The sequence below is a fragment of the Salmo trutta genome, unplaced genomic scaffold (genome assembly GCF_901001165.1).
Source record: "Salmo trutta unplaced genomic scaffold, fSalTru1.1, whole genome shotgun sequence".
In the NCBI taxonomy this organism is placed as follows: Eukaryota; Metazoa; Chordata; class Actinopteri; order Salmoniformes; family Salmonidae; genus Salmo; species Salmo trutta.
In genome coordinates, this window is record NW_021822384.1 from 637,172 (window position 1) to 663,559 (window position 26,388).

Sequence of the window (26,388 nt, forward strand, 5' to 3'; positions counted from 1 at the left end):
AAGACCAGCCTGGCAGAGGAAAGACCAGCCTGGCAGAGGAAAGACCAGCCTGGCAGAGGAAAGACCAGCCTGGCAGAGGAAAGACCAGCCTGGCAGAGGAAAGACTGGTGTTAGCACTTCATCCTCCCGAGTGGCGCAGCGATCTAAGGCACTGCATCTCAGTGCTAGAGGCGTCACTACAGACCCTGGTTCGATTCCAGGCTGTATCACAACCGGCCGTGATTGGGAGTCCCATAGGGCGGCGCACAATTGGCCCAGCATCGTTAGGGTTTGGCCGGGGTAGGCAGTCAACTTAAATGACTTGACTAGTTAAATAAAAGGTTAAATAAATGTGAAATCCTCTCATTCACTCATCTCTCTCCCTCTCAAAAATGTTAAATGTCCAGTAAACATTAACTCACATAGGTTTTAAAAGAATAAAGACATTTCAAATGTCACATTATGTCTCTATACAGTGTTCTAATGATGTGCAAATAGTTAAAGTTCAAAAGAGAAAATAAATAAACATAAATATGGGTTGTATTTACAATGGTGTTTGTTCTTCACTGGTTGACCTTTTCTTGTGGCAACAGGTCACAAATCCTGCTGCTGTGATGGAACACTGTGGTATTTCACCCAGTAGATATGGGAGTTTGTGGATCTGTAATCTGAGGGAAATATGTGTCTCTGATATGGTCATATATTTGGCAGGAGGTTAGGAAGTGCAGCTAAGTTTCCACCTCATTTTGTGGGCAGTTTGCACATAGCCTGTCTTCTCTTGAGAGCCAGGTCTGCCTACGGCGGCCTTTCTCAATAGCAAGGCTATGCTCACTGAGTCTGTACCTAGTCAAAGCTTTTCTTAAGTTTGGGTCAGTCACAGTGGTCAGGTATTTTGCCACTGTGTACTCTCTGTTTAGGGACAAATAGCATTGTAGTTTGCTCCGTTTTTTTGTTAATTCAAGTAATTATTCAAGTAATTATCTGTTTGTTTTCTCATGATTTGGTTGGGTCTAATTGTGCTGCTGTCCTGGGGCTCTGTGGGGTGTGTTTGTGTTTGTGAACAGAGCCCCAGGACCAGCTTGCTTAGGGGACTCTTCTCCAGGTTCATCTCTCTGTAGATGATGGCTGTTATGGAAGGTTTGGGAATCTCTTCCTTTTAGGTGGTTGTAGAATTTAACGGCTCTTTTCTGGATTTTGATAATTAGCGTGTATCAGCCTAATTCTGCTCTGCATGAATTATTTGGTGTTTTACGTTGTACACAGAGGATCTTTTGTCAGATTTCTGCATGCAGAGTCTCAATTTGGTGTTTGTCCCATTTTGTGAATTATTGGTTGGTGAGCGGACCCCAGACCTCACAACCATAAAGGGAAATGGGTTCTATAACTGATTCAAGTATTTTTTAGCCAGATCCTAATTGGTATGTTGAATTTTATGTTCCCTTTGATGGCATAGAAGGCCCTTCTTGCCTTGTCTCTCAGATGGTTCACAGCTTTGTGGAAGTTACCTGTGGCGCTGATGTTTAGGCCAAGGTATGTATCGTTTTTTGTGTGCTCTATAGCAACGGTGTCTAGATGGAATTTGTATTTGTGGTCATGGCAACTGGACTTTTTTTGGAACACCATTATTTTGGTCTTACTGAGATAAACTGTCAGAGCCAAAGTCTGACAGAATCTCTCTCCCTCTCACCCCCCTCTACCTCTCACCCCCCTCTCCCTCTCACCCCCCTCTACCTCTCACCCCCCTCTCCCTCTCACCCCCCTCTCCCTCTCTACCCCCCCATCCCCCTCCCTCCCTCCCTCTGAACAACACGTGGCTCTAGCTAGAAGCCTAAACTTCCCTGTCCAGGGAACAGGAGACTTATGAATGACTCTACAATGAGCTCTGGTCCAGCAGGCTAGCCCCATTAGTGTCTGTATTAAAGGTCCATAGTGAATATCAGGACCATGGGGACCGGTCAGGTCCAAACAGGGCTGTAGATTATACTATCTGATCAAATAGATGGCTCTGCATTACAACCACAATCTGGTCCTGGGGAAATGTGGAATGGTTCTGATTCGGAAGCTGGATCACATGAGTACCCTGCCTCTGTGAGAGGGTTTTGCTCATGCCCCACCTCGCCCTCTGTTCCTTTCTCTCCAGTAAATCACATGTCCTGGGAAAAAAAGCTAACGGAGGTTGGTTGTGTGTGAAACCCACTCGCGGCAGCGCCCTGGTTCCCACGCTGCAACTGTTACACCCGTTGCCTAGTTACTGGCTATGGCAAGGCATCTCTCTCTCTCTCTCTCTCTCTCTCTCTCTCTCTCTCTCTCTCTCTCTCTCTCTCTCTTTAGAACTAATGGAGTTCTCTACACCTCCACTTCAATAGTGATCCAATTAGAACTAATGGAGTTCTCCACACCACCACTTATATAGTGATCCAATTAGAACTAATGGAGTTCTCTACACCTCCACTTCTATAGTGATCCAATTAGAACTAATGGAGTTCTCTACACCACCACTTCTATAGTGATCCAATTAGAACTAATGGAGTTCTCTACACCACCACTTCTATAGTGATCCAATTAGAACTAATGGAGTTCTCTACACCACCACTTCTATAGTGATCTAATTAGAACTAATGGAGTTCTCTACACCACCACTTATATAGTGATCCAATTAGAACTAATGGAGTTCTCCACACCACCACTTCTATAGTGATCCAATTAGAACTAATGGAGTTCTCCACACCACCACTTCTATAGTGATCCAATTAGAACTAATGGAGTTCTCTACACCACCACTTCTATAGTGATCTAATTAGAACTAATGGAGTTCTCTACACCACCACTTATATAGTGATCCAATTAGAATTAATGGAGTTCTCCACACCACCACTTCTACAGTGATCCAATTAGAACTAATGGAGTTCTCCACACCACCACTTATATAGTGATCCAATTAGAACTAATGGACAATACAGGGGGAGGCTGCATTCCTGCTATGTAATGGGAGGTCAAGCGTACAGAGAGACAGAGCAGAGAGAGAGAGACCTAGAGAGCGAGAGAGAGAGAGACCTAGAGAGAGAGAGAGAGACCTAGAGAGAGAGAGAGAGAGAGAGAGAGAGAGAGAGAGAGAGAGAGAGACGTAGAGAGAGAGAGAGAGAGAGAGAGAGAGAGAGACGTAGAGAGAGAGAGAGAGAGAGAGAGAGAGAGAGAGAGACGTAGAGAGAGAGAGAGAGAGAGAGAGAGAGAGAGAGACGTAGAGAGAGAGAGAGAGCAAAAGATAATGAAATAGAGAAAGAGAAAGATGGCCAGAGAGAGGAAAGAGAGAGAAATGGGGAGGAAATTATGATAAGAAGGATGTAGAGGGATATAGAGGGATATAGAGGGATATAGAGGGATATAGAGGGATATAGAGGGATATAGAGGGATGTAGAGGGATGTAGAGGGATATAGAGGGATATAGAGGGATATAGAGGGACATAGAGGGACGTAGAGGGATATAGAGGGATATAGAGGGATGTAGAGGGATGTAGAGGGATATAGAGGGATGTAGAGGGATGTAGAGGGATGTAGAGGGATATAGAGGGACATAGAGGGATATAGGGGGATATAGGGGGATATAGAGGGATGTAGAGGGATATAGAGGGATATAGAGGGATATAGAGGGATATAGAGGGATGTAGAGGGATATAGAGGGATGTAGAGGGATATAGAGGGATATAGGGGGATATAGAGGGATGTAGAGGGATGTAGAGGGATATAGAGGGATATAGAGGGATGTAGAGGGATATAGAGGGATGGAGAGGGATATAGAGGGATATAGAGGGATGGAGAGGGATATAGAGGGATGTAGAGGAAGAAAGAGCCAATGGGGTGTTTGTTTGTTCTGCCCATAGTAGGATGACTCCATGGTGTTACCAGTAGGACCTCTCTCTCTCACACTGTTGGTGATCAGTGGGATGGAACTAACTAGCCTGGCGCGCTAGGAGAAAGTTAGCCTACGTAGCGACAATACCAACACATTCAGACCACATGGAGAGATAAACATGCTATTGTCAGTCGAGCTACTTTATAAAACAGTACGTGTGGGTCACCCAAAGAACATGCTAGCCATTATAAAATGGGCCAGAAGGTTTTAGTCTGTGTTTATATGGCAGTATGTACAGGGGTCGGTTCCTCTCTGAATTACATGTATTTTATCAGATCAATAAACAGTGGATGATCTGTTCAGAAGATCTGATAGCATCTGACCTCTTTTCATATCTCTGACCCCAGTGACATGTCTTCCTAGCAATATGAACAGTCAGATAACAATCTATACATTCCAACACCTGACCAGAAATACATTTAGAGTCACACAGAAATACACATGGTAATGTTACAGTGAGGTTGGAGGGATGGAGGGAGGAATGGATGGAGGGAGAGATGGAGGAATGGAAGGATAGAGGGGAGGAGGGATGGAGGGATATAGTGATGGAGGGATATAGTGATGGAGGGATATAGTGATGGAGGGATGGAGGGATATAGTGGTGGAGGGATATAGTGATGGAGGGATGGAGGGATATAGTGGTGGAGGGATATAGTGATGGAGGGATATAGTGATGGAGGGATATAGTGATGGAGGGATATAGTGGTGGAGGGATATAGTGATGGAGGGATATAGTGATGGAGGGATATAGTGATGGAGGGATATAGGGACGGAGGGATATAGTGATGGAGGGATATAGTGACGGAGGGATATAGTGATGGAGGGATATAGTGATGGAGGGATATAGTGAAGGAGGGATATAGGGATGGAGGGATATAGGGATGGAGGGATATAGGGATGGAGGGATATAGTGATGGAGGGATGGAGGGATATAGTGATGGAGGGATGGAGGGATATAGTGATGGAGGGATGGAGAAATAGAGTAATAGAAGGAATGCTAAACGATGACAGCTGACATTCTCACAACCCCTCTGTGACCCAGCTAAGGACACGGGTCTCCTGGGAGAGAGGGACCGGCAGGCCGGCGGGACAGAGACTATACAACCCAGTTCCTCTGGTCAGAGAAAAAAGTCCTGGGGACCAACATTTTGGTTTTTGCCCTAACACACAGACACCTGATTAAATGAGTTGAATCTACTGTGTTAGTACATGGGGACAGAGACATGTGCCCCTCTTTGGGTCCCCAGGACCAGGATGGAGAAACACTGTGTTCCAGTAGTGTTCCTCAACCTCCGGTCCATGAACAGTCACTGGTCCCGGGGTAATCTATGGAACTAACCAAGCACTGTACTGAATACTTACAGCCTTAAGAAGCCAGTAGGACGAACTAGGTTCTATTTAGGTAACCTATGGCCCTGTGCAACCCAAAGGGGGTTGAAGACAGATGGAGAGAGAGGGACGACTTACCAGAGCAGACTTGCCCACACCTCCAGAGCCGAGGACTACTAACTTGTATTCACGCATCGTTCACTGTGTCTGGTGTCACCCTGTAGAGAGAGACAGAGGAGGCCAGGGTCAGTTAAACAGCTCAACATCTGGTAATGACGTGGTAAACTAACATGTAATAAACTAAAAATAACATGGTAATAACATGGTAATAACATGGTAAACTAACATGTAATAAACTAAGAATAACATGGTAATAACATGGTAATAACATGGTAATAACATGGTAAACTAACATGTAATAAACTAAGAATAACATGGTAATAACATGGTAAACTAACATGTAATAAACTAAGAATAACATGGTAATAACATGATAAACTAACACGTAATAAACTAAGAATAACATGGTAATAACATGGTAAACTAACATGTAATAAACTAAGAATAACATGGTAATAACATGGTAAACTAACATGTAATAAACTAAGAAAAACATGGTAATAACATGGTAATAACATGGTAATAACATGGTAAACTAACATGTAATAACTTAAGAATTGTTCCCTGGCCTGTCATATATAAACTGAATTATTGGGCTGCAGAGCGCTGTATGTCAGTTATAGAGAGAAAGACTGTTGAGTTGAAGATCTGTAAAAAATTAAGCTTTACTTCCAGTCACTATAGACGTATAGCTTTAGTTCCAGTCACTATAGACATTAGTTCCAGTCACTATAGATGTATAGCATTAGTTCCAGTCACTATAGATGTATAGCATTAGTTCCAGTCACTATAGATGTATAGCATTAGTTCCAGTCACTATAGATGTATAGCATTAGATCCAGTCACTATAGATGTATAGCATTAGTTCCAGTCACTATAGACGTATAGCATTAGTTCCAGTCACTATAGATGTATAGACATTAGTTCCAGTCACTACAGATGTATAGACATTAGTTCCAGTCACTATAGACATTAGCTCCAGTCACTATAGATGTATAACATTAGTTCCAGTCACCATAGATGTATAGACATTAGTTCCAGTCCCTATAGATGTATAGACATTAGTTCCAGTCCCTATAGATGTATAGACATTAGTTCCAGTCACTATAGATGTATAGCATTAGTTCCAGTCACTACAGACGTATAGCTTTAGTTCCAGTCACTATCGATGTATAGCATTAGTTCCAGTCACTATAGACATTAGTTCCAGTCACTATAGATGTATAGCTTTAGTTCCAGTCACTACAGACGTATAGCTTTAGTTCCAGTCACTATCGATGTATAGCATTAGTTCCAGTCACTATAGATGTATAGCATTAGTTCCAGTCACTATAGATGTATAGACATTAGTTCCAGTCACTATAGGTGTATAGCATTAGTTCCAGTCACTATAGACATTAGTTCCAGTCACTATAGATGCATAGACATTAGTTCCAGTCACTATAGATGTATAGACATTAGTTCCAGTCCCTATAGATGTATAGACATTAGTTCCAGTCACTATAGATGTATAGACATTAGTTCCAGTCACTATAGATGTACAGACATTAGTTCCAGTCACTATAGATGTACAGACATTAGTTCCAGTCACTATAGATGTATAGACATTAGTTCCAGTCACTATAGATGTATAGACATTAGTTCCAGTCCCTATAGATGTATAGCATTAGTTCCAGTCACTATAGATGTATAGACATTAGTTCCAGTCACTATAGATGTATAGCATTAGTTCCAGTCACTATAGATGTATAGCATTAGTTCCAGTCACTATAGACAGTTCCAGTCACTATAGATGTATAGACATTAGTTCCAGTCACTATAGATGTATAGACATTAGTTCCAGTCCCTATAGATGTATAGACATTAGTTCCAGTCACTATATATGTATAGCATTAGTTCCAGTCATTATAGATGTATAGCATTAGTTCCAGTCATTATAGATGTATAGCATTAGTTCCAGTCACTATAGACATTAGTTCCAGTCACTATAGATGTATAGACATTAGTTTCAGTCACTATAGATGTATAGCATTAGTTCCAGTCACTATAGACATTAGTTCCAGTCACTATAGATGTATAGACATTAGTTCCAGTCACTATAGATGTATAGACATTAGTTCCAGTCCCTATAGATGTATAGACATTAGTTCCAGTCACTATAGATGTATAGCATTAGTTCCAGTCATTATAGATGTATAGCATTAGTTCCAGTCATTATAGATGTATAGCATTAGTTCCAGTCACTATAGACATTAGTTCCAGTCACTATAGATGTATAGACATTAGTTCCAGTCACTATAGATGTATAGCATTAGTTCCAGTCACTATAGATGTATAGACATTAGTTCCAGTCACTATAGGTGTATAGCATTAGTTCCAGTCATTATAGATGTATAGCATTAGTTCCAGTCACTATAGACATTAGTTCCAGTCACTATAGATGTATAGACATTAGTTCCAGTCACTATAGATGTATAGCATTAGTTCCAGTCACTATAGATGTATAGACATTAGTTCCAGTCACTATAGGTGTATAGCATTAGTTCCAGTCACTATAGACATTAGTTCCAGGTCACTATAGAGTATAGACATTAGTTACAGTCCTATAGATGTATTAGACATTAGTTCCAGGTCACTATAGATGTTATAGCATTATTTCCAGTCATTATAGATGTATAGCATTAGTTCCAGTCACTATAGACATTAGTTCCAGTCACTATTAGATGTATAGACATTAGTTCCAGTCACTATAGATGTAATAGAACATTAGACTAGTTCCAGTCACTATAGATGTATAGACATTAGTTCCAGTCACCTATAGATGTATAGACATTAGTTCCAGTCACTATAGATGTATAGCATTAGTTTCCAGTCACTATAGATGTATAGCATTAGTTCCAGTCACTATAGATGTATAGACATTAGTTCCAGTCACTATCGATGATAGCATTAGTTCCAGTCACTTATGATGTCTAGTCACTAGATGATAGCCATTATTCCAGTCCTCTATAGACATTAGTTTCCAGTCACTATAGATGTATAGCATTAGTTCCAGTCACTATAGATGTATAGACATTAGTTTCCAGTCACTATAGATGTATAGACATTAGTTCCAGTCACTATAGATGTATAGCATTAGTTCCAGTCACTATAGATGTATAGACATTAGTTCCAGTCACTATAGATGTATAGCATTAGTTCCAGTCACTATAGACATTAGTTCCAGTCACTATAGATGTATAGACATTAGTTCCAGTCACTATAGATGTATAGACATTAGTCCAGTCACTATAGATGTATAGACATTAGTTCCAGTCACTATAGATGTATAGCATTAGTTCCAGTCACTATAGATGTATAGACATTAGTTCCAGTCACTATAGATGTATAGACATTAGTTCCAGTCACTATAGATGTATAGACATTAGTTCCAGTCACTATAGATGTATAGCATTAGTTCCAGTCACTATAGATGTATAGACATTAGTTCCAGTCACTATAGATGTATAGACATTAGTTCCAGTCACTATAGATGTATAGCATTAGTTCCAGTCACTATAGATGTATAGGACATTAGTTCCAGTCACTATAGATGTATAGACATTAGTTCCAGTCACTATAGATGTATAGACATTAGTTCCAGTCACTATAGATGTATAGACATTAGTTCCAGTCACTATAGATGTATAGACATTAGTTCCAGTCACTATAGATGTATAGCATTAGTTCCAGTCACTATAGATGTATAGGACATTAGTTCCAGTCACTATAGATGTATAGACATTAGTTCCAGTCACTATAGATGTATAGACATTAGTTCCAGTCACTATAGATGTATAGACATTAGTTCCAGTCACTACAGATGTATAACATTAGTTCCAGTCACTATAGATGTATAACATTAGTTCCAGTCACTATAGATGTATAGACATTAGTTCCAGTCACTATAGATGTATAGACATTAGTTCCAGTCACTATAGATGTATAGACATTAGTTCCAGTCACTATAGATGTATAACATTAGTTCCAGTCACTGTGGGATAAGTTGTATAAGCTGTTTTCAACTCATTAGAGAAACAAAGCCTTGCTGAGGAGTGGCCTATAAATTACACCCGGCATTAAACAAGAACCGTAGCTCAGGCTAAGCAGTCAACACACCACACACACACACACACACACACACACACACAGAACAGAATTGTTCTCCGCCACCCACTCTCCAAGGCCTGGCTGGCCTCTCCTTCACCTCTCTCCTTCGCCCCTCTCCTTCGCCCCTCTCCTTCGCCCCTCTCCTTCGCCCCTCTCCTTCGCCCCTCTCCTTCGCCCCTCTCCTTCGCCCCTCTCCTTCGCCCCTCTCCTTCGCCTCTCTCCTTCGCCTCTCTCCTTCGCCTCTCTCCTTCGCCTCTCTCCTTCGCCTCTCTCCTTCACCTCTCTCCTTCACCTCTCTCCTTCACCTCTCTCCTTCACCTCTCTCCTTCACCTCTCTCCTTCTGCATCATGCAACACTTATGCTAATTCCACCAACATTTACTGAGTGCAGCACCGAGTTGGACAAAGGCATAAATACATGAAATATCCTGTCACCTCTTTGATTTTGACCAGGCCAGACGGATCAGGCCAGACAGATGAAAGACTGATAAGAGGGATGAAAAAGAAGAGGTAGAGAGAGGTGGAGGAAGAGAGGAGACAAGGGAAGTCAGAGGGAGACAGCAGGAGTCAGTCACATGGGTGTTTAGTGGGTATTTGGTGCCAGGCAGGGCTGGAGACTGTGAGACTGATGAGTGACAGAGGACGCTCTCTCTCTAGGCGGGCCGATTAAAGGGGAACGCGGCCCACTTCACTGCACTTACCCAAATCTAATGCAATATGAAATAGGCCAGTCAAGACAAATACCCCCTCAGCATTTTCTGATGCTTAGAGCTACACAATTAAACATTTGCTGTCATCTAATGCCTGAGATTTCATTTATATTGGCAGAGGATAGAGAGGGAGAGAGACAGAGACAGAGAGAGATATAGGAGAGAGACAGAGACAGAGAGACAGAGAAAGAAAGGCAGAGAGAGAGAGAGAGAGAGAGAGAGGAGAGAGAAAGAGAGTTAGGAGAGAGACAGAGATAGGCAGAGAGATAGAGGCACATCATTACAACACTGCTGTATATAGACATAACATGACATTTGAAATGTTTCTATTCCTTTGGGACTTTGTAAGTATAATGTTTACTGTTCACTTTATATTATTTTGTTTATTATCTATTTCACTTGCTTTGGCAATGAAAACATGTTTCCTATGCCAATAAAGCCCTTAAATTGAATTGATAGACACAGAGAGACAGAGAGAGAGACAGCGAGAGAGAGACAGAGAGAGAGAGACAGAGAGAGAGAGACAGCGAGAGAGAGAGAGAGAGACAGAGAGAGAGAGACAGAGAGAGAGAGACAGAGAGAGAGAGACAGAGAGGTGGCACCTCCATTAAAAATAGACCAGCAGGATTCAAAACCCCAAATCTTTATTGAAAGTGACAAACACATCATGGTTTTAAGTGAGTCTCCAACGTGCTTCTCTGAGTCTGTCTCTCAGAACCTGGGTCATATAGCAGCTCTATGCTGTCTGACTATTGGCTCCAGGACTTCTGCTTTCCCTCTGGTGTCCTGACTCTCTGTGGTCACTATAGATCCCATGGTACTTATTGTAGAGTAGGGGTGTTAACCCTGGTGTCCTGACTCTCTGTGGTCACTATAGATCCTGACTCTCTGTGGTCACTATAGATCCTGACTCTCTGTGGTCTCTATAGATCCCATGGTACTTATTGTAGAGTAGAGGTGTTAACCCTGGTGTCCTGACTCTCTGTGGTCACTATAGATCCCACGGTACTTATCATAAGAGTAGGGGTGTTAACCCTGGTGTCCTGACTCTCTATGGTCACTATAGATCCCATGGTACTTATTGTAGAGTAGGGGTGTTAACCCTGGTGTCCTGACTCTCTGTGGTCACTATAGATCCTGACTCTCTGTGGTCACTATAGATCCTGACTCTCTGTGGTCTCTATAGATCCCATGGTACTTATTGTAGAGTAGAGGTGTTAACCCTGGTGTCCTGACTCTCTGTGGTCTCTATAGATCCCATGGTACTTATTGTAGAGTAGAGGTGTTAACCCTGGTGTCCTGACTCTCTGTGGTCTCTATAGATCCCATGGTACTTATCATAAGAGTAGGGGTGTTAACCCTGGTGTCCTGACTCTCTGTGGTCACTATAGATCCTGACTCTCTGTGGTCTCTATAGATCCCATGGTACTTATTGTAGAGTAGGGGTGTTAACCCTGGTGTCCTGACTCTCTGTGGTCTCTATAGATCCCATGGTACTTATTGTAGAGTAGGGGTGTTAACCCTGGTGTCCTGACTCTCTGTGGTCTCTATAGATCCCATGGTACTTATTGTAGAGTAGAGGTGTTAACCCTGGTGTCCTGACTCTCTGTGGTCTCTATAGATCCCATGGTACTTATTGTAGAGTAGTGGTGTTAACCCTGGTGTCCTGACTCTCTGTGGTCACTATAGATCCCATGGTACTTATTGTAGAGTAGGGGTGTTAACCCTGGTGTCCTGACTCTCTGTGGTCACTATAGATCCCATGGTACTTATTGTAGAGTAGGGGTGTTAACCCTGGTGTCCTGACTCTCTGTGGTCACTATAGATCCCATGGTACTTATTGTAGAGTAGGGGTGTTAACCCTGGTGTCCTGACTCTCTGTGGTCTCTATAGATCCCATGGTACTTATTGTAGAGTAGAGGTGTTAACCCTGGTGTCCTGACTCTCTGTGGTCACTATAGATCCCATGGTACTTATTGTAGAGTAGGGGTGTTAACCCTGGTGTCCTGACTCTCTGTGGTCACTATAGATCCCATGGTACTTATTGTAGAGTAGGGGTGTTAACCCTGGTGTCCTGACTCTCTGTGGTCACTATAGATCCCATGGTACTTATTGTAGAGTAGAGGTGTTAACCCTGGTGTCCTGACTCTCTGTGGTCACTATAGATCCCATGGTACTTATTGTAGAGTAGGGGTGTTAACCCTGGTGTCCTGACTCTCTGTGGTCTCTATAGATCCCATGGTACTTATTGTAGAGTAGGGGTGTTAACCCTGGTGTCCTGGCTAAATTCCTAATCTGTCCCTCATACCATCATGAGCACCTAATCATCCCCAGCTTCTAATTGGCTCATTCATCCTCTCCCCTGTAACTATTCCCCAAGTCGTTGGTGTAAATGAGAACGTGTTGGTTAAATAGGGTGTCATTTCAGACACCCCGGACTCTCTGGTGGTGACACCCTGGTGTTCTCACTACCTCTATTGGGGTTATTTTTGGAATCCTCTAGTCCACTCCCATAGAGGAGGAGGACATGTTGTTGTCACTTCCTTGACAACATCTCCAGGAAGTCATGTCCCTCTGTTTCTGGGCAACAGGTAATGACAGGGACAGTAGAAGACAGGACACCACCACAGGTAATGGCAGGGACAGTAGAAGACAGGACACCACCACACATTGTCTGTGTCTCAAATGGAACCCTACTCCCTATATAGTGCACTAGTTTTGACCATTGCCCATAGTAGTGTACTATGCTGTATGATGTGCCGAGTGCTGTTGTGCTCTGACATCATCGAGGACCTGAAATGGTCTCGCCACACCGACACGGTGTTGAAGAAGGCCTCTACAGCCTCAGGCCACTTTGCCCCTAACACCCTCACAAACCTCTACAGATGCACCATTGAGCGCATTCTGTCAGGATGCGTCACCGCCTGGTACGGCAACTTCTCCGCCCTCAACCACATGGTTCTCCAGAGGGTGGTGCAGCAGCCCACAACATCACCGGGGGGCACACTGACTGCCCTCCAGGAAATCTACAGCACCCGGTGTTACAGGAAGGCCAAGAAGATCATCAAGGACCTCAGCCACCCGAGTCACGGCCTGTTCACCCTGCTACCATCTGACAGACAGAGACAGTACAGGTGCATCAGGAACCAAGACCGATAGACTGTTGAACAGCTTCTATTACCATCAGACTGTTGAACAGCTTCTATTACCATCAGACTGTTGAACAGCTTCTATTACCATCAGACTGTTGAACAGCTTCTATTACCATCAGACTGTTGAACAGCTTCTATTACCATCAGACTGTTGAACAGCTTCTATTACCATCAGACTGTTAAACAGCTTCTATTACCATCAGACTGTTAAACAGCTTCTATTACCATCAGACTGTTAAACAGCTTCTATTACCATCAGACTGTTGAACAGCTTCTATTACCATCAGACTGTTGAACAGCTTCTATTACCATCAGACTGTTGAACAGCTTCTATCACCAGACCATCAGACTGTTGAACAGCTTCTATTACCATCAGACTGTTAAACAGCTTCTATTACCATCAGACTGTTGACCAGCTTCTATTACCATCAGACTGTTGACCAGCTTCTATTACCATCAGACTGTTGAACAGCTTCTATTACCATCAGACTGTTGAACAGCTTCTATTACCATCAGACTGTTGAACAGCTTCTATTACCATCAGACTGTTGAACAGCTTCTATTATATTACCATCAGACTGTTGAACAGCTTCTATTACCATCAGACTGTTGAACAGCTTCTATTACCATCAGACTGTTGAACAGCTTCTATTACCATCAGACTGTTGAACAGCTTCTATTACCATCAGACTGTTGAACAGCTTCTATTACCATCAGACTGTTAAACAGCTTATATCACCATCAGACTGTTGAACAGCTTCTATCACCATCAGACTGTTGAACAGCTTCTATTACCATCAGACTGTTGAACAGCTTCTATTACCATCAGACTGTTGAACAGCTTCTATTACCATCAGACTGTTGAACAGCTTCTATTACCATCAGACTGTTGAACAGCTTCTATTACCATCAGACTGTTGAACAGCTTCTATTACCATCAGACTGTTGAACAGCTTCTATTACCATCAGACTGTTGAACAGCTTCTATTACCATCAGACTGTTGAACAGCTTCTATTACCATCAGACTGTTGACCAGCTTCTATTACCATCAGACTGTTGAACAGCTTCTATTACCATCAGACTGTTGAACAGCTTCTATTACCATCAGACTGTTGAACAGCTTCTATTACCATCAGACTGTTGAACAGCTTCTATCACCATCAGACTGTTGAACAGCTTCTATTACCATCAGACTGTTGAACAGCTTCTATTACCATCAGACTGTTGAACAGCTTCTATTACCATCAGACTGTTGACCAGCTTCTATCTCCAGACCATCAGACTGTTGACCAGCTTCTATCACCATCAGACTGTTGAACAGCTTCTATCACCATCAGACTGTTGAACAGCTTCTATTACCATCAGACTGTTGAACAGCCATCTCTAGCCATCTACCAGGTGATACACAGTCACTCACACAAGCTATCAAACACACATCATACTCACACCCCCCCCCCCCCCCCCCCCCCCCCACACACACACACACCACTGCTGTCCCATGCTATAGTGACTTTGAACCACTGGCAACTTCCCATTTCACACTGTATTTAAATACTGTCTCCCTGATGTATTTTAGTTATACTGTTTATACACACACACACCGTATATGTATTTATACAGTGGATTGTCAACACAGCTCACTGTAAGATATCTACTGCTGTACATATCATTCTGAGTATATCTACTGCTGTACATATCATTCCTAGTATATCTACTGCTGTACATATCATTCCTAGTATATCTACTGCTGTACATATCATTCATAGTATATCTACTGCTGTACATATCATTCTTATGTCTAGCGGTTAGGATTCCTGGTTTTCACCCAGGCGGCCCGGGTTCGACTCCCGGTATGGGAACAGACATTTGCACCAATTTGTAAGTCGCTCTGGATAAGAGCGTCTGCTAAATGACTTAAATGTTAAATGTAAATGTTATCATTCTGAGTATATCTACTGCTGTACATATCATTCTGAGCTGATCTTGTGTACATTCTCCCGGGGTAGATGGGTGTAAACTGCATTTTATTTCTGCTGTGTTGCTAGTCGGGTTGTTCATCAGATTCGTCCCGTCGTTCTTGATCTCTTTTATTTCCTTCCATTTAAAACACATTGTCAGTCGCCAGTAACATTAACATGTCCCTGAACCTGCTATAACATCTACTGACCAATACAATTTGATTAGGACACAATAACAGTAATATACAGACAGACAGAACACTAGTTAATGTTTCACTACAACTACAACAGTAATATACAGACAGACAGAACACTAGTTAATGTTTCACTACAACAGTAATATACAGACAGACAGAACACTAGTTAATGTTTCACTACAACAGTAATATACAGACAGACAGAACACTAGTTAATGTTTCACTACAACAGTAATATACAGACAGAACACTAGTTAATGTTTCACTACAACTACAACAGTAATATACAGACAGACAGAACACTAGTTAATGTTTCACTACAACAACAACAGTAATATACAGACAGACAGAACACTAGTTAATGTTTCACTACAACAACAACAGTAATATACAGACAGACAGAACACTAGTTAATGTTTCACTACAACAACAACAGTAATATACAGACAGACAGAACACTAGTTAATGTTTCACTACAACAACAACAGTAATATACAGACAGACAGAACACTAGTTAATGTTTCACTACAACAGCAACAGTAATATACAGACAGACAGAACACTAGTTAATGTTTCACTACTACAGCAACAGTAATATACAGACAGACAGAACACTAGTTAATGTTTCACTACAACAACAGTAATATACAGACAGACAGAACACTGTAGTTATATTTTCTTCTCAGTTTTTAAGTTCGAGCTTTGATAGGACGGGAACTCTTTCTGAGATAAATGTTTCCATTTACAATCAAACACTTTTGCAAGCAATTCATGCGAAAATGTGCCTGATCGTTACTTGACACCCTGCCATGTCTTCTTGGTGGGGCTATGAACGATAGTAATTACCACGGTTGCATGGCAACAAACAGCAAAATAACTAATGACATCACATCTGCTCCGTCGGGCAGAAATTCAAAAAAGACGCAGAAAGAAAGTTATTATTTCCAAAAATCTAAAAGAAATTCAAAGACATTCAACACTGTAGAAGGTCAGGCTAGCTGAAGAGGAGGACTATGCTACCTAACTATCTTCCTACAATCTTCAAATCACACTAATTACTCATACATTTAACCGGTACGTTTTTATGTTGATGATGATAACATGTCAGACCGTTGGCTTTGTGTCACACCTTTTTAGCTTTACAACTGGCAAAACAACAGTAGCTCTGAAACATGCTAATCAGAGGTAGCTTTAAGGTGCTGTGGTAAACACTGTCAACACCCAGCTACATGCTAATCAGAGGTAGCTTTATGGTGCTGTGGCAAACACTGGCAGCACCCAGCTACATGCTAAGCAGAGGTAGCTTTATGGTGCTGTGGTAAACACTGTCAACACCCAGCTACATGCTAATCAGAGGTAGCTTTATGGTGCTGTGGTAAAAACTGTCAATACCCAGCTACATGCTAATCAGAGGTAGCGTTATAGTGCTGTGGCAAACACTGTCAACACCCAGCTACATGCTAATCAGAGGTAGCTTTACGGTGCTGTGGTAAAAACTGTCAACACCCAGCTACATGCTAATCAGAGATAGCGTTATAGTGCTGTGGTAAAAACTGTCAATACCCAGCTACATGCTAATCAGAGGTGCTGTGGTAAAAACTGTCAATACCCAGCTACATGCTAATCAGCGGTAGCGTTATAGTGCTGTGGCAAACACTGTCAACACCCAGCTACATGCTAATCAGAGGTAGCTTTATAGTGCTGTGGCAAACACTGTCAACACCCAGCTACATGCTAATCAGAGGTAGCTTTATAGTGCTGTGGCAAACACTGTCAACACCCAGCTACATGCTAATCAGAGGTAGCTTTATGGTGCTGTGGTATAAACTGTCAATAACCAGCTACATGCTAATCAGAGGTAGCGTTATAGTGCTGTGGTAAAAAAACTGTCAATACCCAGCTACATGCTAATCAGAGGTAGCTTTATGGTGCTGTGGTAAAAACTGTCAATACCCAGCTACATGCTAATCAGCGGTAGCGTTATAGTGCTGTGGCAAACACTGTCAATACCCAGCTACATGCTAATCAGAGGTAGCTTTATGGTGCTGTGGAAAACACTGTCAACACCCAGCTACATGCTAATCAGAGGTAGCTTTATGGTGCTGTGGAAAACACTGTCAACACCCAGCTACATGCTAATCAGAGGTAGCTTTATGGTGCTGTGGAAAACACTGTCAACACCCAGCTACATGCTAATCAGAGGTAGCTTTATGGTGCTGTGGTAAACACTGTCAACACCCAGCTACATGCTAATCAGAGGTAGCTTTATGGTGCTGTGGTAAACACTGTCAACACCCAGCTACAAGAAACATGCTAATTATAACCTCTCTGTCCTTCCTGTAATGTCCTGGTGGTGACTGGTTATCAGTGAGGTGTTGCCTTGCATCTTGCCTTGAGGCTTACGCAAACACACACACACACACACACACACACACACGAGAGTTAGCAGTAAGCACAACGCCTGTGTGTGTGACAGGGTGTGTACTAACAGGAAGTGTTTCACAGCCACACCCCCAGTCGTCTCAACACACCCACACGTCCTGGGTATAAGACCAGGCAGCTGAGAACAGAACCTAAAATACACACTTGCCCAGGCATGAAGAACGCACCAGAATACAGAGTGGAGAGATATGGCGTAAGGTTACTCTCTAGATCCTCTGACAGGCAGGTTGTGAGTGAGTGGAAACAGTGTTAAGAATTAAGTTGGCGTCTTGGCCCTCCAATGGAGAAAAAGTGGGGCTGTAGTGTGAGGTGCTGAGTCTGGCTTGAAGGACTATGGGTGGGGGAGAGAAGGAGGATGCCTGCCCCCTTCCCCAACCCTGTGAGAGACCCTGTCTAGCCCACAGCTGCACCTCCAAGTGTACCAAGGACAGAACAAGGGTTTCAGAAACACAGCTTCGTCTCAGCATCCTTCCCTACAGTATTCAGACAGCCAAGTCTCTCCTCCTTACAAAAGGTGCTATCTAGAACCTTAAAGGGGTCTTCGGCTGTCCCCATAGAACAACCCTTTGAAGAACTCTTTTTTGGTTCCAAGTAGAACCCTTTTGAGTTCCATGTAGAACTTTTTCCACAGAGGGAAATGGAACCCTTTTAGGTTCAGAGCCACATGGACCCTGATTAAAAGTCATTCTCTATAAAGGTAATAGAGTCCCGTTCAGGACCCGGTCTCAGGCACTGGTAGCCTCGACAACACAACACCACCCGCACAGCCTCAGGCACTGGTAGCCTCGACAACACACCACCACCCGCACAGCCTCAGTCACTGGTAGCCTCGACAACACAACACCACCCGCACAGCCTCAGTCACTGGTAGCCTTGACAACACAACCCGCACAGTCTCAGTCACTGGTAGCCTCGACAACACCACCCGCACAGCCTCAGGCACTGGTAGCCTTGACAACACAACACCACCCGCACAGCCTCAGTCACTGGTAGCCTCGACAACACAACACCACCCGCACAGCCTCAGGCACTGGTAGCCTTGACAACACCACCCGCACAGCCTCAGTCACTGGTAGCCTCGACAACACATCACCCCCCACACAGCCTGTCACTGGTAGCCTCGACAACACAACACCACCCGCACAGCGTCAGACACTGGTAGCCTCGACAACACAACACCACCCGCACAGCCTGTCACTGGTAGCCTCGACAACACAACACCACCCACACAGCCTGTCACTGGTAGCCTCGACAACACAACACCACCTGCACAGCCTGTCACTGGTAGCCTCGACAACACAACACCACCTGCACAGCCTGTCACTGGTAGCCTCGACAACACAACACCACCTGCACAGCCTGTCACTGGTAGCCTCGACAACACAACACCACCCAATTGCTTCTCTTCTCCTTGATCACTCATCTCTTTGTCACACACACACACACACACACACACACACACACACACACACACACACACACACACACGAGGAGAAGGGAAGCTCTATTGTTCAGCAGGAAGTATTGTAAGAAGCACAGCACCACAGGAACCCCAGAGACTTTGACCGGTCCCCCAAATGGCACTTTTATCATTCATAGGGCCCTGGTCAAAAGTAGAGCACTATATAGGGAATATACAGCCATTTGGGATGCAAGCTTTGATCTTAATGCGTTGATGGAATCACACAAAACAATCCACAACAACACAGTTGTAGAGTTCAACCTAACCTACAGCACAGAGTCAATGCAGAACAATTCACTGTCATACAACACAGTTGTAGAGCTCAACCTAACTTGTGGAGGTCTATCACTGTGTTGTCCTGCAGTGTATTGTGGAGGTCTATCACTGTGTTGTCCTCCAGTGTATTGTGGAGGTCTATCACTGTGTTGTCCACCAGTGTATTGTGGAGGTCTATCACTGTGTTGTCCTGCAGTGTATTGTGGAGGTCTATCACTGTGTTGTCCTGCAGTGTATTGTGGAGGTCTATCACTGTGTTGTCCTCCAGTGTATTGTGGAGGTCTATCACTGTGTTGTCCACCAGTGTATTGTGGAGGTCTATCACTGTGTTGTCCTGCAGTGTATTGTGGAGGTCTATCACTGTGTTGTCCTGCAGTGTATTGTGGAGGTCTATCACTGTGTTGTCCTGCAGTGTATTGTGGAGGTCTATCACTGTGTTGTCCTCCAGGCCTAACACAACAACACCCTTCCACAGAGGATATATATGTGTACATTATTTACTGAACACTACATTATTAGTGTTGGTTAATTCCTGTCAGGAAACAGCCTCAGGTCGTGTGTGTGTGTGTGTGTGTGTGTGTGTGTGTGTGTGTGTGTGTGTCCGCCTGCTTTTGATCAGCTCACTGATCCCTACTATTGCTGCCTGTTTTCCTATACAACACATCTCAACAGAGACCAGCCGTTCACCTTCCAGCCAGCTCCTACTATAAAGAGAAAGAGAGAGAGAGATAGAGATCGAGAGAGAGAGAGACTTACAGTACAATGGCCCCTGTCCTTGTGATACTGAACACTGTAGATGTCTTTATGATTTATATTCATACACTGGGACAAAGCACCTAGCAGTAGGAAACAGACCACACACAGTACCCATGTCTTCAGGCCTCACTTAAAGGGAACATGTAGGTCATCTGACAGAAAAAGTGGTATGGTTTCTGGGCCCATATGTATTCACAAAGCCCCTCAGAGTAGAAGCTGTGCTGGATCCGTTGTAACTGTCCTGGATCACTTAAAGGGAACAGAATATGTAGCGTGTCTAAGAGGAAAGGTGGTCTGTTTTCTCTGAGGTCTCTGACCCATTTGAGGTAGAGGTTTAGGGGGTATTGGTATTCAGCCTGAGAGGAGATTAGCATGGTGTTTGGGGATAGCAGGAACTGACCCGTGTAAAGTCACTGGGACAGATTTAGCAAGCAGAGTTAAAGCTGTCAACCTCGGTTTCCCTCCTAAAGCATCACCATGATACATGCAGAGCTCAAATGTAAGGCAGTCTTTATTCACTCCCTCTAAACCTGCAGGTCTCGTTCCCTCTAAACCTACAGGTCTCGCTCCCTCTAAACCTGCAGGTCTCGCTCCCTCTAAACCTGCAGGTCTCCCTCCCTCTAAACCTACAGGTCTCCCTCCCTCTAAACCTGCAGGTCTCGTTCCCTCTAAACCTACAGGTCTCGCTCCCTCTAAACCTGCAGGTCTCGCTCCCTCTAAACCTGCAGGTCTCGCTCCCTCTAAACCTACAGGTCTCCCTCCCTCTAAACCTACAGGTCTCCCTCCCTCTAAACCTACAGGTCTCGCTCCCTCTAAACCTGCAGGTCTCGCTCCCTCTAAACCTGCAGGTCTCGCTCCCTCTAAACCTACAGGTCTCCCTCCCTCTAAACCTACAGGTCTCGCTCCCTCTAAACCTACAGGTCTCGCTCCCTCTAAACCTACAGGTCTCGCTCCCTCTAAACCTACAGGTCTCGCTCCCTCTAAACCTACAGGTCTCCCTCCCTCTAAACCTACAGGTCTCCCTCCCTCTAAACCTACAGGTCTCGCTCCCTCTAAACCTACAGGTCTCCCTCCCTCTAAACCTGCAGGTCTCCCTCCCTCTAAACCTACAGGTCTCCCTCCCTCTAAACCTGCAGGTCTCGTTCCCTCTAAACCTGCAGGTCTCGTTCCCTCTAAACCTACAGGTCTCGCTCCCTCTAAACCTACAGGTCTCGTCCCCTCTAAACCTACAGGTCTCGTTCCCTCTAAACCTACAGGTCTCCCTCCCTCTAAACCTACAGGTCTCCCTCCCTCTAAACCTGCAGGTCTCGTTCCCTCTAAACCTACAGGTCCTGTCCCCTCTAAACCTACAGGTCCTGTTCCCTCTAAACCTACAGGTCTCCCTCCCTCTAAACCTACAGGTCTCCCTCCCTCTAAACCTACAGGTCTCCTACCTACAGGTCTCCCTCCCTCTAAACCTACAGGTCTCCCTCCCTCTAAACCTACAGGTCTCCCTCCCTCTAAACCTACAGGTCTCCCTCCCTCTAAACCTACAGGTCTCGCTCCCTCTAAACCTACAGGTCTCCCTCCCTCTAAACCTACAGGTCTCCCTCCCTCTAAACCTACAGGTCTCGCTCCCTCTAAACCTACAGGTCTCGCTCCCTCTAAACCTACAGGTCTCGTCCCCTCTAAACCTACAGGTCTCGTTCCCTCTAAACCTACAGGTCTCCCTCCCTCTAAACCTACAGGTCTCCCTCCCTCTAAACCTACAGGTCTCCCTCCCTCTAAACCTACAGGTCTCGCTCCCTCTAAACCTACAGGTCTCGCTCCCTCTAAACCTGCAGGTCTCGTCCCCTCTAAACCTACAGGTCTCCCTCCCTCTAAACCTACAGGTCTCCCTCCCTCTAAACCTACAGGTCTCGTCCCCTCTAAACCTACAGGTCTCGTCCCCTCTAAACCTACAGGTCTCGTCCCCTCTAAACCTACAGGTCTCGCTCCCTCTAAACCTACAGGTCTCGTTCCCTCTAAACCTGCAGGTCTCGTCCCCTCTAAACCTACAGGTCTCCCTCCCTCTAAACCTACAGGTCTCCCTCCCTCTAAACCTACAGGTCTCCCTCCCTCTAAACCTACAGGTCTCCCTCCCTCTAAACCTACAGGTCTCCCTCCCTCTAAACCTACAGGTCTCCCTCCCTCTAAACCTACAGGTCTCCCTCCCTCTAAACCTACAGGTCTCCCTCCCTCTAAACCTACAGGTCTCGCTCCCTCTAAACCTACAGGTCTCGCTCCCTCTAAACCTACAGGTCTCCCTCCCTCTAAACCTACAGGTCTCCCTCCCTCTAAACCTGCAGGTCTCGTCCCCTCTAAACCTGCAGGTCTCGTCCCCTCTAAACCTGCAGGTCTCGTCCCCTCTAAACCTACAGGTCTCCCTCCCTCTAAACCTACAGGTCTCCCTCCCTCTAAACCTACAGGTCTCCCTCCCTCTAAACCTACAGGTCTCCCTCCCTCTAAACCTACAGGTCTCCCTCCTCTAAACCTACAGGTCTCCCTCCCTCTAAACCTACAGGTCTCCCTCCCTCTAAACCTACAGGTCTCCCTCCCTCTAAACCTACAGGTCTCCCTCCCTCTAAACCTACAGGTCTCCCTCCCTCTAAACCTACAGGTCTCCCTCCCTCTAAACCTACAGGTCTCGCTCCCTCTAAACCTACAGGTCTCCCTCCCTCTAAACCTACAGGTCTCGTTCCCTCTAAACCTGCAGGTCTCACTCCCTCTAAACCTACTGGCTCTCAACTGAACCCCGCAGCCTCTCAACTGAACCCCGCAGCCTCTCAACTGAACCCCGCAGCCTCTCAACTGAACCCCGCAGCCTCTCAACTGAACCCCGCAGCCTCTCAACTGAACCCCGCAGCCTCTCAACTGAACCCCGCAGCCTCTCAACTGAACCCCGCAGCCTCTCAACTGAACCCCACTGGCCATACAAATGTCTTCTATTTCCTGTGGTCACATTCCACCATGGAACATTCCAATCCACAGAACAGAATGTTAGACTAGAATGCGATTGGTTCTATTCAACGAGAGAGATCTGTTACCTCAGGTACAGATAAATAGACTCTAGTCTGTAAAGCTTGGCAAACCAGTTCAGTACAGCAGATGAGGGTGACACAAACCAACCCAGACATGGTTGTGGTGCCAAGGACAAAGCACCCAGTGGACGCCCAGATGTCCATGCTGACCGGGTCATTTAACATGCACACACTGACACCCTTTCCACAGTGCTAAGACGAGCCAAACCAAGCAGAGCTGAGCTGTGCTGACCCAGCCTGGTTACACATCTACCATAGCTGCTGGAAGCATCTGACAGCAACATATCTGAGGGTATGAGACTAGGCCGTCTCTGAGGCCTGCGCTGTTCTGCTCCCAGCCTCAGCCTTGTTAACCCCTGCATCTCTTCACCTGCTTTACTGGGTTAATACACAGAGGGAGAGAGAGGGAGAGGCGAGAGAGGGAAGAGAGAGAGAAGGAGAGGCGAGAGAGGGGGAGGGGCGAGAGAGCAAGAGAGGGGGGGAGTGGGAGAGAGACAGAGAGGGAGAGCGAGAGAGGGGGGAAGGGGGGAGAGAGAGAAAGAGAGAGAGACTGGCAAATTGACCAGGACGAGGACTTGCCGATGTCAAGCTCATTTCCAAAAGCCTAGCTAAAAGCCTAGCAAGCTAAATGAAACATGTTGTTTGTTTAGCTAGCTAGCCTCATACCAGATGGACCTGGCTACCCTCACGTACATAACATGACCAACAGGATGTGGACACCTGCTCGTTGACTTGTTTCCATTCAGTCACACGAGCATTAGTGAGGTCGGGCACGGATGTTGGGCGATTAGGCCTGGCTGGAAACCCATTTCATGAAGCTCCTGACGAACAGTTCTTGTCCTGACGTTGCCTCCAGAGGCAGTTTGGAACTCGGTAGTGAGTGTTGCAACAGATGATTTTTACACACCAAGCGTAAAAAGAGCCATTGTTGCTCCTAGACGTTTCCACTTCACAATAACAGCACTTACAGTTTACCGGGGAAGCTCTAGCAGGTCAGACATTTGATAAACAAACTTGTTGGAAAGTTGACATCCTATGACGGTGCCACGTTGAAAGTCACTGAGCTCTTCAGTAAGGCCAATCTACTGACAATGTTCGTCTATGGAGATTGCATGGCCGTGTGCTCGATTTGATACACCTTTCAGCAACGGGTGTGGCTGAAATAGCCGAATCCACTAATTTGAAGGGGTGTCCACATACTTTTGTACATATAGTGTATCTGAAAATAATCGATCAATTGAGGTTAAGTGATCATGAAAAGCATGCAGTCACTTGCCGTATAACTCTGATGATAGACGTAAATGTGGAATAATGGGAAATGTGTCGTGACTCTGCTCTTCAAGAGGAGATGATATTAAAACCAAATAATTATTACATTTATTTAACAATCCCTTGAAAACAGCACGTATTCATCAGTGGTTTGAGCGGAGCTGGGGGTCTTCCTGCCCCCCCCCCCCCCCCCAGCAGCCAGATTGAACACTCTGCACCGTATTGTGAGGTTGTATTGATAACGACCTATATAACCTCAGTCAGGGCTAGTGGAGTTAGCTACTGTAGCATGGGATCATGTTTCACACAGGGGCAGAGAGAGCACAGCTCAACGCTCATCAGTACACAGATATATTACTCAGAGTCAGATATGACGCAGATTACAATGCCTCAGTATACTGATGGAATCTGCTCAGAATTCACAGGAACGTAGGCACCCTCAGAATGAGGTCAACTGATGATGGCAGAGAGGGAGAGAGAGAGAGCGAGAGAGATGCATACGTTTAGCCAGAGGCCAGCTCAGGTAGAGTAGAACACGCAGCGTAACGCACAGGAAGATCAGGCTGAAAATAAAACTACAACAGATTCCCAGGCTAGCTGTGTGGTTTCATGTCTGTGAACAAGCAGATTCCCAGGCTAGCTGTGTGGTTTCATGTCTGTGAACAAGCAGATTCCCAGGCTAGCTGTGTGGTTTCATGTCTGTGAACAAGCAGATTCCCAGGCTAGCTGTGTGGTTTCATGTCTGTGAACAAGCAGATTCCCAGGCTAGCTGTGTGGTTTCATGTCTGTGAACAAGCTGATTCCCAGGCTAGCTGTGTGGTTTCATGTCTGTGAACAAGCAGATTCCCAGGCTAGCTGTGTGGTTTCATGTCTGTGAACAAGCAGATTCCCAGGCTAGCTGTGTGGTTTCATGTCTGTGAACAAGCAGATTCTCAGGCTAGCTGTGTGGTTTCATGTCTGTGAACAAGCAGATTCCCAGGCTAGCTGTGTGGTTTCATGTCTGTGTCAACAACCATCTACATGAAACTGAGCCATGCTAGCTTGGGGTGAATCATTCTATGAGACTGGATTGGGCTAGGGGAACGGGGAAACGGGCTCTTTCCCAAATGGCCCCCTATTCCCTATATAGTGGCTAGGGCAGGGATGGACAACTTTACACACTCATACCGTAGCCTAAACACAGTCCAGTTCAAAGTGAATGACACAGATCCATATATGGCAATGGTGTATTTGCATATAGATCTACTGCAGCTCTGATTGGTGAAGGCTCACCGGTCTGTGTAGATCAGAATATGAGTCTTGCGTGTCAATGCAATAGAATCCTACTCCAATGTGCTCTGCCTGCAAGAAAATGTCTTGCACAGTTAGTTTTGCATACTAAATCTCTCATCGTTCGTTTTGTTTCGGTATGTTACATTGAAAGTGGCTAATATTGCGTTGATTTCGAACACAACCGCCACAGTGAAGGGACACGCTGACAGTGTTAACTAAACGGGGGAAAACTGTAGGAAGTCGACGGAAGTTCAATCTCATAATTCTTCTGCGCGTTTAGAGGGAACATTGTCTATAAACCTCTAATTATTCTCCATCTCTTCCCAATTCATTTCAGCACACAAACA

General features: G+C 44.8%; 1 protein-coding gene across 1 annotated transcript in view; it reads right to left on the reverse strand.

Moving 5' to 3' along the window:
- The window catches only part of LOC115182047 (ras-related protein Rap-1b), a 99,258-nt gene that overhangs the window by 26,477 nt on the left and 46,393 nt on the right, over positions 1-26,388 (reverse strand). Inside the window, exon 2 of the mRNA XM_029743688.1 lies at positions 5,357-5,436. Coding sequence (XP_029599548.1) covers positions 5,357-5,413 — 57 coding nt within the window. The 5' untranslated portion in view covers positions 5,414-5,436. The remainder of the gene's footprint in view (positions 1-5,356; positions 5,437-26,388) is intronic.